The sequence below is a fragment of the Salvelinus fontinalis genome, chromosome 6 (assembly GCF_029448725.1).
Source record: "Salvelinus fontinalis isolate EN_2023a chromosome 6, ASM2944872v1, whole genome shotgun sequence".
Lineage (NCBI taxonomy): Eukaryota > Metazoa > Chordata > Actinopteri > Salmoniformes > Salmonidae > Salvelinus > Salvelinus fontinalis.
In genome coordinates, this window is record NC_074670.1 from 9,652,431 (window position 1) to 9,667,189 (window position 14,759).

Genomic DNA, 14,759 nt, shown 5'->3' on the forward strand with positions numbered 1-14,759 from the left:
ATCGCTGCCAAAGTTACTTCAACAAAGTACTGAGTAAAGGGCCTAAATACTAATGTAAATGTGATATTTTTTTTTTTATGTAGACAGACCTGTTTATGCTTTGTCATTATGGGGTATTGTGTGTAGATTGAGGGGAAAAAACAATTGAATCAATTTTAGAATAAAGGCTGTAACGTAACAAAATGTGGGGGGAAAAAAATCAAGGGGTCTGAATACTGAATCCGACTGCACTGTATGCATGTATGTGTATACACACAAACCATATATTTGCACTCCCACACATTCACTACATCACACACACACCTTTACTGCTGCTACTCTGTTCTTTATTTGACTCTCATCTATCCTGATGCCTAGTCACTTTACCTTGCCTTCATGTACATAACTACCTCGAATACCTCTGCACATTGATCTGGTACTGGTTCTCCCTGTATATAGCTCCCATCTTGTGTATATTATTTTATTTCTCATGTTACTATTTTATTTTGATTTTTAAACTCTATTGTTGGGTAGGGATGGTAAGTAAGCATTTCCCCGTGTTCGGCACAGTTGTAATTGGCGCATGTGACAACATTTTATTAGTTATTTTTTGCAAAATTCCATACAGAAACATAATTAAATCAGTAAACATATCAATAAATCTCAGAACGCAGTAAAATGACAGAAAATACATTCTTACCACTGGAACCCCTCTAGTCCTAGACAATCCCTATGTATAATAGCTCAGCAATCTAAACATACCAGTTAAAGAATCAGGGTCCAAAAAATCCCTCATGTAATAAATGCCTGCATTATGTACATCCTATGGAAAGCATAGGAATACTGCTATGGCACAATTTCAAAGATGATTGTGACCATACAAAAAGTCTTGATCCAAACCTCAACACAAATCTATAGCCACAGTAAAACCACTAGAATACAACCACACCTGACAGCTGAAACAGTGGAATGCGCCATCTATTCAAGTGCACATATTAGGCTACCTTCTGACCATAACATGTGACGTCTATCCAAGCGAGTACTACGACTGCTCATCGGCTATTGAACCAGACACTTAGCAAGCTGTAGTGACTGTCACACTGCCGTGTCACGCAGTATGAATGGTCACCTTGGCCGGGTTAACCTCCATCGGGGTGGTGTGGAGCCCAGGACCGAATATTGGGAACACTCTCTCTGTAAACTTGTGTGTGAAGGTGCACAGGTGCTTCCCACCGTTGCCTGCGTCCCAAAATGACACCTCCCCCTTATCCATGTTTAGCTTGACCCGGACCCTCTCTGGACGACTCTCCACGACCAGCACTGTGCGTTTGCCAGTCAGGGCGTTGTACACCCCTTTGCTCAGCCCGATGGTCCACACGCCCCTGTCTGTGGACACGGTGAACTTCCTCTTGCGAGCCACAGACTCCTTACAGATTCCCAGGATCCACTTTGGGTTGTCTCCCACATGGACCTCCCAGCGGTGCTTGCCGGAGCGGAAGCCCTCAGCTCCAAGGACAAAGACACAGGGGTCGAAGCGCTCAGGGTTGTCCGGGAGGGACTGGCGCTCTGGGCTGTCCCGTACGCTGGCCAGGTCTGGGGACATGGAAAGCCAGGGAGAGGCTGTGTTAGGGTCCATCACCACTGGGACTGGAGAGAGAGGGAGACGTGTTACAAAACATTAGGATTGAAGCGTAACTGTTGCCTAAAGTGTTTCCTCCATCATTCAAAACATTGACCCCTTACACATTATATAGCCATCCACACCCATTTTATTGTGTGTCATAACTTATGTAGCAAGTTAGAACCCTAACCCTTCAGTACATGTACTCACTGCATGTGACGTGAGCCTGCATGCTCTTCCAAATGTTGTAGCCCAGAGAGCCCACGTGTTTGGCCATATTCAGGAGAGCATCTGAGGGATTCTGGGGGTCTTCACGAGGCCACTGGGCTCTGTGAAGACATGACATCATAGAAGATGACCATGATATTAGAGGGATGGTACACAAACTGTTGGGCAACTGATAGGATGTTACTGTACTTACTTTTTCTTTAAGGCTTGGAAGTTCTGAAAAACAACACAATTGAACCCATTAGTTCATTGTGAATAAGATTGACAAATGTTTGCATTCAAAAATGTCTCACTGTCATGCATAGTGACAATGTACAGTTAGGATAAGAGAGGGCGATCCCCACCCCACGAGAGAGACCCATGACCCCCCTCCCCCCCCATGAGGGAGACCCCTCCTGCCTACCTGCAAGAAGGTTAAATCCTCCGCCCCCATCTCCCTCTTTACTGTTTGGACCAGCTTAGTGAGGGCAGCGATGTCACGGGTCAAGGAGCTGATCCTGTCTTCCATACTGGATCTCTTGTCCTCCTCCTCGTCTGCCAGGGCCTTCAGCCTGGCAGCCTCCTCTACACACAGCACCTGACGGAGCCTCTCAAACTCTGCCTTGATCTGCTTCTCTGCCTGCTCTGTCTGGATCTGGGTACGAGAGAGGTTGGAGGAAGAGTGCCATTTTGTAATGATACTGACATACCTCTTGCAATTCATATCTCACACAACATTACTCATCTATAGGCTATAATTATAGTTTCCTCTAGAGGCTTTCCTTGTCAGGACTGCAGGCCCTAGGTTTGATCTACAGTCAACTATTTTGTTATTTCCAATTCTTTCTGGAGGCTCAAGGAATCTCAGTCTGTCCCTACCAGTCAAACAGGTTGGTTCACATATCTCATTACAGAACAATGATGAACATCAAACTGTTGGGCTCTGGATAGGCTACACACGTCTGGATAGAACTAGTGAGGGCATCAAAGAGCTCTAACAAATCACATTATCTTACACAAAACATTCACCATTAGTCATGGTCATGGATAGGCCCTACAGTGTAGATGTCAGCAGGTCAAGCAGATACAGTATTATAGTACCTTCATGAAATCAACTGTGTTAGAGTATTTCTTTTTCATTCTCTTGAAGGTCTCCACTTTCTCCTCCAATATGTTGACTTTAATGGTCAGTTCTTCCTGCAATAGAACACATAAAACACAATTGATATGCATATTAGTTTGTGATCTAGTGACTACCAGATAATAAAAACATACAGCAACGTATTTTCAGTATTGTTAAAGGTCCTAAGCTATTGGGTGTTGACTAAAGGACAATAAAGTTTTGTTCACACTGCAGGCCTTAAATACTCAAATCTGTTTTGGAATACTGATTGTCCAAACACCAAGTTACAAGTGACCAAATTAGATGTGTGTGTTCAGACAGCAGTCATTAGCTGACATTGCTATGATAGTTGTCATAGTAACAACAGGTGTGTCCACAATGGTGTAGGCTGATTGGTCGGGGTGCTTGTGGTTCCTATCACTCAGAAGTTATATAGCAAGCTAAGGTGACAAAAATGCCTGCCGGGAAAGTTTTATTGTTGTAAGCACTAACTTGGGTAGGGAGAGCAATGGCGGAACCAGAAGCAATGCTTGATTTTGTTAGTGCGAGTGAAGACAGAGGAAATTATTGGAATACTGAAATATCTAAGAATGGAGCCAAAAGGATTAGTTGTAAATCAAGATAAGCCTCGGTATGATAATGCCTCATTCCTTGTTGGAGTGCGATTCATGAGCAAGGATGTTTTTTGGAGAAACCCATTTGGTCACAAAGATGGTGAAGAATGCATTGGGAGAAGTGGAGTCAGAGTGACCAGGAGTGGTATGATGTTGATTTCATGTGTGTCAAAGGAACAAAAGGAGAATGCACAAATTATCGACGCACAAAGTGGAATGCTATGATTATCGGAGTAGGTCACCAATAAAAGGTGTCATATCTGGCGTCTCTATGGATATTGAGGCTTCATGGTTTAAGATTAACATGCCAGGAATTGTTGATTCACGTTGCTTAACCCGCATGGTGAATGAAAAGGAGGAAAGCCTTTCTGTGTTATTGATGTTCGATGAATAATTTCTCCAAACCCATGTAAAGCTGGGATATGAGATATGTGGTGCGAGTTCATGTACAAAAGCAACTTCAATGTCATAAATGTAAAAAGTTTGGCCATGTGTCAAGTGTTTGCAAACAGAATATCATTGTTGAAGAGTCTGAGGATGCACCATGTTGCCATTGTGATGGGAATCATATCCCAGAGTTCCCTGAGTGCCCTGTTAGGATGGAGGAGGTTGAAGTAGGAAGGATCAGGGCTGCTGAGAAGGTCTCCTATGCAGAGTCAGTGAAAACTGTCGAAGCAGCGAGTAGAGATGATGAAGATATGGCAGTGGATGCCCATCAGTCTGTGAATGTCAGTCAGTTGAGAGATTCTGAAACACTAATCGTGAAGAATGTTGATTTTGTTGCGTTCATTGCGCAGGGGATTAATTGTACAGGGTAAAAAAACAAAAAAAATCTAGGAAACTGAAAATAATTGTGAAAGCGGCTAAAAGGTTCTTATGACTCCAGGATTTCACATCTGAGACATTGCAGGGAAATAATGTCTGAAGATGCATCCCCCTCTCAGGCCCTAGAACCTGTGTAGGGTTCTGAGTACATTTTGACTAAGTGAAGGAGTACATAGACTTTTGTTATGTTTTTTTAAGAATAGTATGAGTGATTTATTTTTCATTTATTTTCGTTCTCAGTTCTATCCCACCCAGTAGGTGGCGACAATACACCTTTCGGATATAGTCTGCCAAAACAATCTTGAAGAAGAAAAAGGCCTGAAGAAAAAAGCCCTGCCATGGACGTTTCCCAGTTGCTTTGAATGTTCAAAATCATGCTTAAATCCTCAAAGGATAAGATGATCGAACTTTTTGGCTAGCCACTGCAGTTCATACAAGTCGCATGGCCAGGAATCAGATTTTTATCTGACTTCAAACCACCTATCAAGGGCAAAAGCGGTGAGGGAGGAGCGCCCTTCTCAAATGAACAGTTATCTGCAGCGCTTGGTCATGTCAACAAGGCAACATGGTGCATCGTTCAGAAACATTCAACATATATTTTCCATAAAATAACATTTTCTAATTTTCAAACGAGTTTTCATTGGGAAGGCAGATAAAGCGCTATTAAACGCAATCAATTTGCATGTTAAAACACAGTATTCTATTAATTACTCCACGTTCTTAACCTGTCACTTTTTTGGCCTACTTCGCCGTCGGCCAGAGCCGGGCACCTGGCTCAAGCCTCGGAGTCAAACCGGTTCCAAAACGAATGCAATCACTTTTCACCCAATGCAAACTCATCTCACCTGTGAAACCCGGCCCAGATAATCGAATCACCTCACTTACCTTACACAACGGCGCCCCCTTGTTGAGTGGCAGCAGCTCGTGAGTCCGATGTAGAGTGACACAGTCAACGCACACGGGCTCCTCGTCCTTTACGCAGTAAAGTTGAAGCTCCAACCGGTGCAGGTTACAAAGAGGCACATTATTGATTGCGTTCGGTCCCCGCCAGCGCTTCTCCTTCTGAAAGGACTCGGTAGCGGCCATCAGCGCCCGGTTGGAGATTGGTTGCTCCCCGTCACAGCTCTTCCTGCACACCGGACACCTCTGCCCCACCTTTCGGCTTTGCTCCAAGCACTCCTTGCAGAAGCTGTGGCTGCATGAAAGAAGCACGGGCTCCCGGTAAAGATCTTTACACACCGGACAGGTCAGATCTTCCTGAAGGAGGAATGGACCCTCTGACATCTCCTCATTCCAATCACATTCAGCCATGGTGTGCTGTCGGCAATGCAGGGCCCTTCTGAAAACGCGTAAAGTTTACTTTCGCTTTCTTCAAAATGCTCCTTTTTATACGCTGACAGTTGTCCAGAGACACACTTCCGTTCTGTTTGACAGTTTACCTTTATTGTTTGTAGATTTGTTGACGGCAACACAAAACTTCAGTTTGTAAACAGGTAAAATGTGCCTTTTTGGAGCGCCATCGCCTACAGTTCTAACTGTAACCTTCCTTCCTCAATGGTGTGTGTATTGTGCGCAACGTTCTTCTTCGATGAGGTTTAAAGGCGGTTGCCATCCAATAAATGTTGCATTACCGCCACCTACTAGACTGGAGTACAACTCCCTTATACTTTCCATGAAAAAAATTATAAATAAACAAATACCCTACCATCTAACACTACACTCTCCAATAAAATTATAATAATACAAAAATAACACCACCCTACTCCACTATTTAAATCTATTTAGTCCTACCTCAGGCCAACAACCTGAAAGGATGGGACACCACCACTAACACACCCTGTAACTCTTCTGATGTCAAGTCTCGCACACCCAAATACCTCTCTGCAGTTGCCACCACAACCTCAATTTTCTGTGACTTACATTCCATTGCTATAAATGATAAAAATCCAATCTTACTGAAACATCACTTGTTGGTTTATCCCTCTGTACTGGTACAGATCTACTACTGACACCACTCCTCTCAGGATCCCTCCCCCTTGACCCATCTTCCTCTACTTTCTTCACTGCCTCAGCATATGACAACTTCTGCACTACTCTAACCCTGGAAACCTCAACCTGCCTCTCTTGCACGGGACATTTCTAGTCCTCAGCCCAATGGACACCCCTACAGTTAACACATACCACTACTTTCCCCAGTGCTACACATTCATTTGTCTCATGCCCTTCTGCACACTTCAGAAACACAAACAATTATCACAAGACCACTTTTGGTTACCCTCACCGATTTCACAGCACCCAAATCTGTTTTCACCCACCCTGAAACCACAAATAGATCAGCCAAAAGGCAAGGGTCCACTTTCTCCAAAAACTTTACTCCTACTGCCACAGACTCATCTCTATTCTGATCCTCGGTGCAAGCCTTTGGCTCAGAGAACTTTACCACACCTACCACCTCCAATACTTTGTCCTCAATCACTTCCATTTCTCCTCCTGTCTTCAGCTCACTCTGCTTACACTTTCTACCATCCTTCTTTAACAAACCATCTCCATTTTGTCTGCCATTTTTAACCGACTCAAGCTCACTGCACAACGGTCCCTAGCGGAGCTTAGGGTGTACAACCATGTATTGTACACGTTGCTATTGAATGGGTACAAGTAATGCAAAGTAAAGTATACATGATTGAATGCTGTGTCAAGATGCATTTCATTTTACACATTGTGCCAGCAGGTAAATTGCTCCTGTCATTGCTGTCTCCCACCTTTCCCCCAATCCATGAAATCCTCCGAAATGGATTTAGGCCTAGAAATAGACTACATGTATGTTTATGATCAATCCATGAAATCCTCCGAAATGGATTTAGGCCTAGAAATAGACTACATATATGTTTATGATCAATCCATGAAATCCTCCGAAATGGATTTAGGCCTAGAACTAGACAACATATATGTTCATGCTCAATATCTTCTCTCCAACAGAGGGAGCCCAAACATTTGATAAATTATGTTCATAATTGCTCATGAGAGTTTTATCATTGTTTGTGATTTATGAATCACATTTATGTAATGAAATTGTGAAATAATTTTTCCAGTATCAAATATTTCTAAATGCAAAAAAATGAAATACACATGATATCATTTTTATTATTGTAAGTATATTTGCATTACAAATCAGTGACAGTAAGACCTGAGTTCCACATTATGGGAATGGAAATGTCTCACTGTCGATCAAATTATCTTCATCTGCTGGATGAGTCGCTCCATGGCCCCACTCTGCATGTCCAACACCATGGAGATCAGTCAAGCTTAGACACATTCTACAGGTAATACTGGTTTTATATGTTGCTAATAGGATCTGATTCTGATTGGCCACCATTTCAGCACTGAATCTCATTTGCATTTTAGCAGACACTGTTATGCAGAATGGTTTACAGGTGCCATTAGGGTTAATCTCCTTGTTCAAGTGCAGAGACAGATTTTTCTCCCAGTCAGCTTGGGGATTTGAACCAGCAACCATTCAGTTACTGGCCCAACACACTTAACGACTAGGCTAACTCCCACCCCTTGTGGTCTGTGAGTAGTAGCCATAGACACAATATGACATCATTGATAGTAATAGCAGTGCTTGACTGAAATACAGTGGCTTGCAAAAGTATTCACCCCCTTGGCATTTGACCTGTTTTGTTGTCTTACAACCTGGAATTAAAATGGATTTTTGGGGGTTTGTATCATTTGAGTTACACAACATGCCTACCACTTTGAAGATGTAAAATATTTTTTATTGTGAAACAAACAAGAAATAAGACAGAAAAACAGAAAACTTGAGCGTGCATAACTATTAACCCTCCCAAAGTCAAGACTTTGTAGAGCCACCTTTTGCAGCAATTACAGCTGCAAGTCTCTTGGGGTATGTCTCTATAAGCTTGGCACATCTAGCCACTGGGATTTTTGCCCAGTCTTCAAGGCAAAACTGCTCCAGCTCCTTCAAGTTGGATGGGTTCCCCTGGTGTACAGCAATCTTTAGGTCATACCACAGATTGTCAATTGGATTGAGGTCTGGGCTTTGACTAGGCCATTCCAAGACATTTAAATGTTTCCCCTTAGACCCCTCGAGTGTTGCTTAGCAGTATGCTTAGGGTCATTGTCCTGCTGGAAGGTGAACCTCTTTCCCAGTCTCAAATCTCAAGACTGAAACAGGTTTCCCTCAAGAATTTCCCTGTATTTAGCGCCATCCATCATTCCGACCAGTTTCCCAGTCCCTGCCAATGAAAAACATCCCCACAGTGAAGCATGGTGGTGGCAGCATCATGCTGTGGGGATGTTTTTGGTGTTCTCGGGGTGATGAGAGGTGTTGGGTTTGCACCAGGCATAGCGTTTGTCTTGATGGCAAGAAAGCTCAAGCTTAGTCTTATTTGACTAGAGTACCTTCTTCCATATTTTTGGGGAATCTCCCACATGCCTTTTGGCAAACACCAAACATCTTTGCTTATTTTTTTCTGGACACTCTTCCGTAAAGCCCAGCTCTGTGGAGTGTACGGCTTAAAGCAGTCCTATGGACAGATACTCCAATCTCCGCTGTGGAGTTTTGCAGGTACTTCAGAGTTTTCTTTGGTCTCTTTGTTGCCTCTCTGATTAATGCCCTTCTTGCCTGAGTTTTGGTGGGCGGCCCTCTCTTGGCAGGTTTGTTGTGGTGCCATATTCTTTCAATTTTTTAATAATGGATTTAATGGTGCTCCGTGGGATGTTCAAAGTTTCTGATCTTTTTTTATTACCCAACCCTGATCTGTACTTCTCCACAACTTTGTCCCTGACCTATTTGGAGAGCTCCTTGGTCTTTATAGTGCCTCTTGCTTGGTTGTGCCCCTTGCTTAGTGGTGTTGCAGACTCTGGGGCCTTTCAGAACAGGTGTATATATACTGAGATCATGTGACAGATCATGTGATACTTAGATTGCACACAGGTGGACTTTATTTAACTAATTATGTGACTTCTGAAGGTAATTGGTTGCACCAGATCTTATTTAGGGCCTTCATAGCAAAGGGAGTGAATACATATGCATGCACCACTTTTCCGTTTTCTTTAAAAAAAAAACATTTTTGAAAGAAGTTATTGTTTTCATTTCACTTCATCAATTTTGACTAGTTTGTGTATGTCCATTACATAAAATCCAAATAAAAATCAATTTAAATTACAGGTTGTAATGCAACAAAATAGGAAAAACGCCAAGGGGGGATAAATATATTTGCAAGGCACTGTAGGTGCCGGTACTGTTTATATTTGGGTGCAGGTGCACCACAATACTTTTGAATTAATATTTTATAAGAGGAACCGGAACTCAAGCTGTAGAACATTTGAGGCAGCAGTAAGCTCCTGCCCAAGTCAAGCACTGAGTAACACTAGTATTTTAACTAGGCAGGTCAGTTAATAACAAATTCTAATTTACAATGACGGCCTACCCTGGGCCAATTGTGCACCACCCTATGAGACTCCCAATCACAGCCAGATGTGATACAGCCTAGACTCAAACCAGGGACTGGAGTGACACCTCTTGCACTGCAATGCAGTGCCTTAGACCACTTCACCACTCAGGAGCCCAAATATGAAACCATCGCTTTAAGCTTAAAAGGCCTCAGGCAAAGAGACACAGGAAACCGACAAAAGTGAAACAGACAATGTGAAAAGGTTATAAGTCGGTACCACATACACACACAAACACTATAGGGATCACATGCTACAACATCCTCAACACACACATCTAGATCAGACCATATATAGAAATGTATCTATATGGATCCGTTGTAGACGCTACAAACTTATCTCTGTCACACAAAGGCTACAGAAGAGCACAACCTACACCCCAGTGGCCAAACACACACATACACACCATGTCTGTGGGTGTACAACTGTGTCAAATTGATGATTGGAGACATAGGCATAATTACTCTGATAATGAAGCAATTATTCAGAATAGAATTGATAGCAAGGATATCAGCTCCTGTGCCAGATTAAACAGGGTTCAGATGATTACAGATGACTGAAATGATAAGTAACTGTAGACATGTGTGCAAATAACACATTTGTAGGTATTGATATAGTTTCATACCTAGATAGAGCTTGTCATCCCCTTTGATTCCAGCTGTGTCGGACTGTGTCAGTGTGTCAGGTTAGCGTCTGACTGTGTCAGTGTGTCAGGTTAGCGTCTGGCTGTGTAGTGTGCTGTGGTGACCCCATTTCTTCCACCAAACAGAAAAATCGAGAGATGAGGGAGGAAAGAGTGGTTTTACGAGAGACCTATTCAAAGTCATATCTTCAGTGCAAATGGTAAAACTCTGGTTTTAAAATAGATTCAGTATTATTTTTCTCAGAAAAATAAGTTGGTGTGAATTGTCAGGTTCCTGACCTGTTTTCCTTTGTTATGTATTTGTTTTAGTTGGTCAGGGCGTGAGTTGGGTGGGTTGGTCTAGGTTTGTTTTTCTATGTTGGGATTTTTGTGTTTGGCCTGGTATGATTCTCAATCAGAGAAAGGTGTGTATCGTTTGTCCCTGATTGAGAGTCATACTAAGGCAGCCAGGGTTTCACTGGTGTTTTGTGGGTGTTTGTTTCCTGTGTCAGTGTTTGGGCCACACAGGACTGTTTTCAGGTTAGTCACGTTGGTAGAGTTTCGTAATTTGTAGTGTGTGTTGTTTGTTCATTAAAACATGAATACCTACTACTCCGCATCTTGGTCTGATCCATGCTCCTCCTCGTCTGAGGAGGAGAACGACTACGACAACCTTAACATGTATACCAATTTGAAAACAAAGAATATATTAAATAACCTTTTCAACTCGGTCAAATTCAGTCCTAATATTTGTGTTGTCATTGATACGGTTTGTTTGCTGCTCAAGCACCATAGTGAACTATAATCACAGCTCATGTGTTTTGTGGTACCAGTTCCTGGAACAACAACATCTATAAAAGAGTTTCCTTTTTACTATTTTTCAGTTCCTGTACCATGTGGAAGCAGTGCACTCAGTCAAACTTGTTACATGTGTAACAACTGCCTTTTTGAAACATCTGCCTTTTTGATATGTTTTGAGAACCTAATATCACGGTTTTTGGTGAAACGAGAAAGATAGACGACAGGCAGGCAGGCAGGCGGCAGTGGAAAGAAAGGGGGAGGAAGAGGTGCAAGTTTAGGGTTTTAAGCGGCACAGTGGTTCCGAGTTTATTTTTATTTTATTTTATTTTTACCGTTATTTTACCAGGTAAGTTGACTGAGAACACGTTCTCATTTGCAGCAACGACCTGGGGAATAGTTACAGGGGAGAGGAGGGGGATGAATGAGCCAATTGTAAACTGGGGATTATTGGGTGACCATGATGGTTTGAGGGCCAGATTGGGAATTTAGCCAGGACACCGGGGTTAACACCCCTACTCTTACGATAAGTGCCATGGGATCTTTAATGACCTCAGAGAGTCAGGACACCCGTTTAACGTCCCATCCGAAAGACGGCACCCTACACAGGGCAGTGTCCCCAATCACTGCCCAGGGGCATTGGGATATTTTTTAGACCAGAGGAAAGAGTGCCTCCTACTGGCCCTCCAACACCACTTCCAGCAGCATCTGGTCTCTGGTCTCCCATCTGGTCTCCCATCCAGGGACTGACCAGGACCAACCCTGCTTAGCTTCAGAAGCAAGCCAGCAGTGGTATGCAGAGTGAACTTAGGGGGGAGAGAGAGCGGTGCCCTTATGACTCATCTTTGACATGAAGAATAATAATAATAATGAATTTTATTTTCATTGTTTTTCACAACACTCAGTCACTTTACATACACAAGAAAATCAGCAGGATAAAAAGCAATACAATCACACAAAATAAGTCAGTATATAAAAGTAGACTAACCATGGAGAACACTAAACATGGAGAACACTAAACATGATGACAGACTAACCATGGAGAACACTAAACATGATGACAGACTAACCGGGGAGAACACTAAACATGACAGACTAACCATGGAGAACACTAAACATGATGACAGACTAACCATGGGGAACACTAAACATGATGACAGACTAAACATGATGACAGACTAACCATGGAGAACACTAAACATGGAGAACACTAAACATGATGACAGACTAACCATGGAGAACACTAAACATGGAGAACACTAAACATGATGACAGACTAACCATGGAGAACACTAAACATGATGACAGACTAACCATGGAGAACACTAAACATGGAGAACACTAAACAGTGAGAACACTAAACATGGAGAACACTAAACATGATGACAGACTAACCATGGAGAACACTAAACATGATGACAGACTAACCAGGGAGAACACTAAACATGATGACAGACTAACCAGGGAGAACACTAAACATGATGACAGACTAACCATGATGACAGATTAGGATAACCCTTTTTGATTCCAGGTAGAACACTTTTGGTTTCAGGTAGAACCCTATTGTGTTCCATATAAAACCCTTTCTCTAGAGCAGGGGTGTCAAACTCAAATACCCAGTGGGCCAAAATGTAAAACCTGAACAAAGTCGCGGGCCAACATTGAACAAATGAACCTTTTAATATGGACCCAAACAAGTTTTGCTTTAACATTTAATATGGAACAAGCATCGCTTATACAATATATAATTTAATAGTGGAGACATGCAAAATCGAATTTCAAATGAAAAAACACATCAATGGCATTCATTTATTAAATAAATCAAATTTAAATAAAAATCGTATGCCTCTTTTCTATTTGCAGCCTTCTGATTTAAATACCAAAATAAACTTTTTCCACTGGCTAATAATTATACAAATAAAATGATAATAAATCAATCAACCATTCAAGCCCATGCCTTGTAGCAAGAAACAGTGCAGAAAGAAAACGTTAATTATTGCACACTGATCTAATCTGATGTGCCCAAGCCAGATACCTGACATCTCTTCTTGGATGCTAGTTCATCAATGTCTGGGCTCAGGCTCTGAGCTGAAGAAATCCTCAGTATCGAGCGAAGGTGTTCATCAGTCAGACGTCTCCTGTGAGTTGTTTTGGTCATCTTCATCGAGGAGAAAAGTTGCTCGCATAGATAAGTGCTGCCGAAGATGGAGAGCATCTGAGCAGCTTGGGTGCGGAGCTGAGGCATTGTGTCAGGGATGAACCATGGAAACTGTGCTGCGCCCACAGCATCATACTTTGACTTCAGCGTGTCGTTGCACTGGAGTTCAACCAGCTCCATTTGGATGTTGGTTGGTGCATTTTCCACATCAACTGCGAAGGGATTACTAAGCAGTTCAAACCTACATTTCTGGACATCGAAGTCGGCAAATCGCCGGCTAAACTCAGCGGCGAGAACACTGAGTTTTTCAGCAAACTGTGCGCATGGGAACACGGCGGTAGAGATTCATCATGCACTTTTTCAAGAACTCTCCCTCATTAAAGGGCCGGGCTGATTTGGCGATCTCTGCTGCCACTATATAACTAGCCTTAACAGCAGCCTCACTTTGTGATGTGGCTTTTTTGAACATATTCTGTTGGGAAACCAAACTTCTTTTCATCTCCTCTACTTTCTGGCTCCTTTGAGTCATGTCCAGGTCCTTGTATTTGTCATGGTGTTTCGTTTCATAGTGTCGTCTAATGTTGTACTCCTTACTTACAGCCACGTTGACTCCACGAACAAGACAAACAGGTTGGTCTTTTACATATGTAAACAGATATTCTGCCTCCCACCTTTCTTTTCGCCATTTTTGGGAAGCTATAGCACGCTAACAGTTGTAGCGTCTATGTTGCTATGACTACTGTCACAGAGGAGAGGGCGTTTCTGGGCCCTGTCCTGATTGGCGCGTGAAAACAACAGCAGAGCATTATGGGATTCGTAAAATGCAAAATGACCTCCAGCAGGCCACAAATGTGCATGTGTCAGCATATGGTCTCACAAGGGGTCTGAGGATCTCATCTCGGTACCTAATGGCAGTCAGGCTACCTCTGGCGAGCACATGGAGGGCTGTGCGGCCCCACAAAGAAATGCCACCCCACACCATGACTGACCCATCGCCAAACCGGTCATGCTGGAGGATGTTGCAGGCAGCAGAACGTTCTCCACGGCGTCTCCAGACTCTGTCACATGTGCTCATGTGCTCAGTGTGAACCTGCTTTCATCTGTGAAGAGCACAGGGCGCCAGTGGCGAATCTGGCATTCTCTGGCAAATGCCAAACGTCCTGCACGGTGTTGGGCTGTAAGCACAACCCCCACCTGTGGACGTCGGGCCCTCATACCACCCTCATGGAGTCTGTTTCTGACCGTTTGAGCAGACACATGCACATTTGTGGCCTGCTGGAGGTCATTTTGCAGGGCGCTGGCAGTGCACCTCCTTGCACAAAGGCGGAGGTAGCGGT

The 14,759-nt window shown here is 43.1% G+C and overlaps 1 protein-coding gene across 1 annotated transcript; it reads right to left on the reverse strand.

Annotated features, from left to right (window-relative positions):
* Nucleotides 1-573: 573 nt before the first annotated feature.
* On the reverse strand, nucleotides 574-5,931 carry LOC129856979 (zinc-binding protein A33-like). Its single transcript, XM_055924815.1, has 6 exons — nucleotides 5,255-5,931; nucleotides 2,909-3,004; nucleotides 2,232-2,462; nucleotides 2,022-2,044; nucleotides 1,811-1,929; nucleotides 574-1,626 (listed from the first exon to the last, which is right to left on the reverse strand). The coding sequence occupies exons 1-6, from the start codon at nucleotides 5,678-5,680 to the stop codon at nucleotides 1,088-1,090; spliced, it is 1,434 nt and encodes a 477-aa protein (XP_055780790.1). The 5' UTR covers nucleotides 5,681-5,931; the 3' UTR covers nucleotides 574-1,087.
* Nucleotides 5,932-14,759: the final 8,828 nt, after the last annotated feature.

Coding starts and splice junctions, on each gene's coding strand:
- LOC129856979 (XM_055924815.1), bottom strand. CDS start 5,680: ATGGCTGAATGTGATTGGAATGAGGAGATGTCAGAGGGTCCATTCCTC. Junction 3,005..5,254: donor AGGGGGCGCCGTTGTGTAAG/GTAAGTGAGGTG, acceptor GTTCTATTGCAG/GAAGAACTGACCATTAAAGT. Junction 2,045..2,231: donor AGGATTTAACCTTCTTGCAG/GTAGGCAGGAGG, acceptor GTTGTTTTTCAG/AACTTCCAAGCCTTAAAGAA.